This window comes from Anopheles bellator, unplaced genomic scaffold (genome assembly GCF_943735745.2).
Source record: "Anopheles bellator unplaced genomic scaffold, idAnoBellAS_SP24_06.2 scaffold01533_ctg1, whole genome shotgun sequence".
Classification (NCBI taxonomy): Eukaryota; Metazoa; Arthropoda; class Insecta; order Diptera; family Culicidae; genus Anopheles; species Anopheles bellator.
The window spans coordinates 1-2110 of NW_026685655.1; the positions used below are offsets into that span (position 1 = coordinate 1).

Genomic DNA, 2110 nt, shown 5'->3' on the forward strand with positions numbered 1-2110 from the left:
TGTCGATTTACGATATGAAATAGTCCAATTACAGCCAATCATAAATATGTCTTCATGTCATTTGTCGCATTCACACTAAAATTGAACTGTCGCATAACAATTGCACCTCTCTGATTTTTTGATCTTCGAGAATTGATTGGAAATCGTCCGTCAGTAATTATTAGTTACAGTTCCTATGGCTTGTTTCAGAAATTGCACTCCCCGGCAGTGCGCACTGTTTCGTCATAAATATTTCGAACTCCTCACGTCAATCTAACACTATAATAAGAGCTATGAAAACTTAATAGTTGTATGTAGTTTAAATTTAGGGTTCTTTTCAGACATTTCCACAGTGCTGTGTATCACGCGAGATATTGTGGGTCTGCAGCCAGTGATCGCTTCTGAAATGGAGCATACTGATAGTTTTTTGGCCCTTCCAATATTTTATCTTCGCTACTGTGGTATTTATCGAGAGACGTCCAAGTTGAAGAAACTTCGAACGATAAATTGTTCTGCTGTTTTGTTTGTGTTCATGATATTGCAGTCGATTTACGTTTTGCAAAATGTGGAAGATTTTCTTTCGATTTGCGACGTAATTCCAACCTTGGTGGTGGGACTAGTGGCTATTTCCAAACTCTGCATCTTTGTTTTAAAGCCAGCAGCCATATTCTCTCTGATCGACTCATTCAAAATGCTCCGAAAACGCTCGAACGGCCAAAAGGAAATGCTGTTCCAGAGGAGCAGTCATTTCCATGCCAATCTCCTCAAAGTGTATATAACAGGGGCATTGATAGTGGGATGGTTTTATATTTTGAGTGCTGTTGTTGCGGGAGTTCGGCAGTCCATAGTTGAGGGTAGCTTACGTTTCGTGGCACCTATGGCGTACGTATGGTATTCTCCAATCTCAAACCTTTAATTCTAATAATTGCTCGTCCCAACCACCGTTTCATTGCAGTTTTCCACATAACTATCAACATCCGGCTGTTTTTGTGGCAACTTTACTGTTCAACTGTGACTCAATTCACATGAGCATTTTTATAAATTGTAGTGTCGACACGTGCTTTTCAGAACTGGCTACTAACGTAGCCATCCATTTCAACATCATACAAGATCGTGCAAAATCGATTGATTTTTCAAAACATACTGAAAATGACCTACATGATGTAATAAATTACCATACGGAGTTGCTGGGCATATGTTCAAACGTTAACAGCATTTTTCAGCACACAGTATTTTATCTGCTAATGCTGGACTCGGTGCTGTTGTGCGTAATTGGTTATCAATTTGTACTTTTCATGAACACCCCTCGCGTTGTTATGCTGGCTTCTATGGCGTTTGTAATGCTATTACAAGCAGTAATTTACACCTACCATGGCTCCAAGATGCACGATGAGGTACGAGGCTTCAGTCTAGATGTGTCTAAAAATGCACTTACTAACTCACTAAAATTCGAATAATTAAGAGCTTAAGAGTTGCTGACGCTTTTTACCAAAGCAATTGGTACGAGGGAAGTTTAACCATGAAGAAAAAACTACTTCTCTGCATCATGCGAGCTCAGAAACCTGTCGTTACCAAGGGTGGTTTTATAAAAGCAACATTACCTACTTTGAAAAAGGTGAGAATATTACCGACTTTAAACAAATCATTATCTTGGCTTGATGATGATTGTATTTTTCAACAGATGTTAAACTCAACTGGTTCTTACATCACTATGCTACTATCGTTAGACACTAATGTTGCAGCGGAATAGTAGAACCCGGGGATTTAGCTTGATCGGCGTGATTGTTGTTCAACTTCGCTCGTTTACCTAACAAAATATTTTAAAATTTGAAACTTTAAATTAGCCGAATTAAATAAAACACTGTAGACCTCCTGTAGCGCAGCCTAGGCTCGTCAAATATAAAACGAAATGTGATTAATCGTCGGAAGTTAACCTGATGTGTCTTAAGTTTCTGTCCCTTCTGTCTTTTTCCGCCTGTTCAATTCTTTTGGCTTCCGTCCCGTGTTTTACATCGTGTTTTACAACACACTGTTTGCATAAATAGACAGAACACATAAACAAATCAAAGTAGAATTTTGCCACCTGTTTGACCCGGAGTATGGGTACTCTCCGAGACAGTACGGCTTCCGG

General features: G+C 39.2%; 1 protein-coding gene across 1 annotated transcript; it reads left to right on the forward strand.

Moving 5' to 3' along the window:
* The first annotated feature begins 811 nt into the window (after positions 1 to 811).
* LOC131214599 (odorant receptor 9a-like) lies at positions 812 to 1729 on the forward strand. The gene is made up of 4 exons (XM_058208940.1): positions 812 to 861; positions 935 to 1373; positions 1442 to 1594; positions 1661 to 1729. The coding sequence occupies exons 1-4, from the start codon at positions 857 to 859 to the stop codon at positions 1727 to 1729; spliced, it is 666 nt and encodes a 221-aa protein (XP_058064923.1). The 5' UTR covers positions 812 to 856.
* The last annotated feature ends 381 nt before the right edge of the window (positions 1730 to 2110 follow it).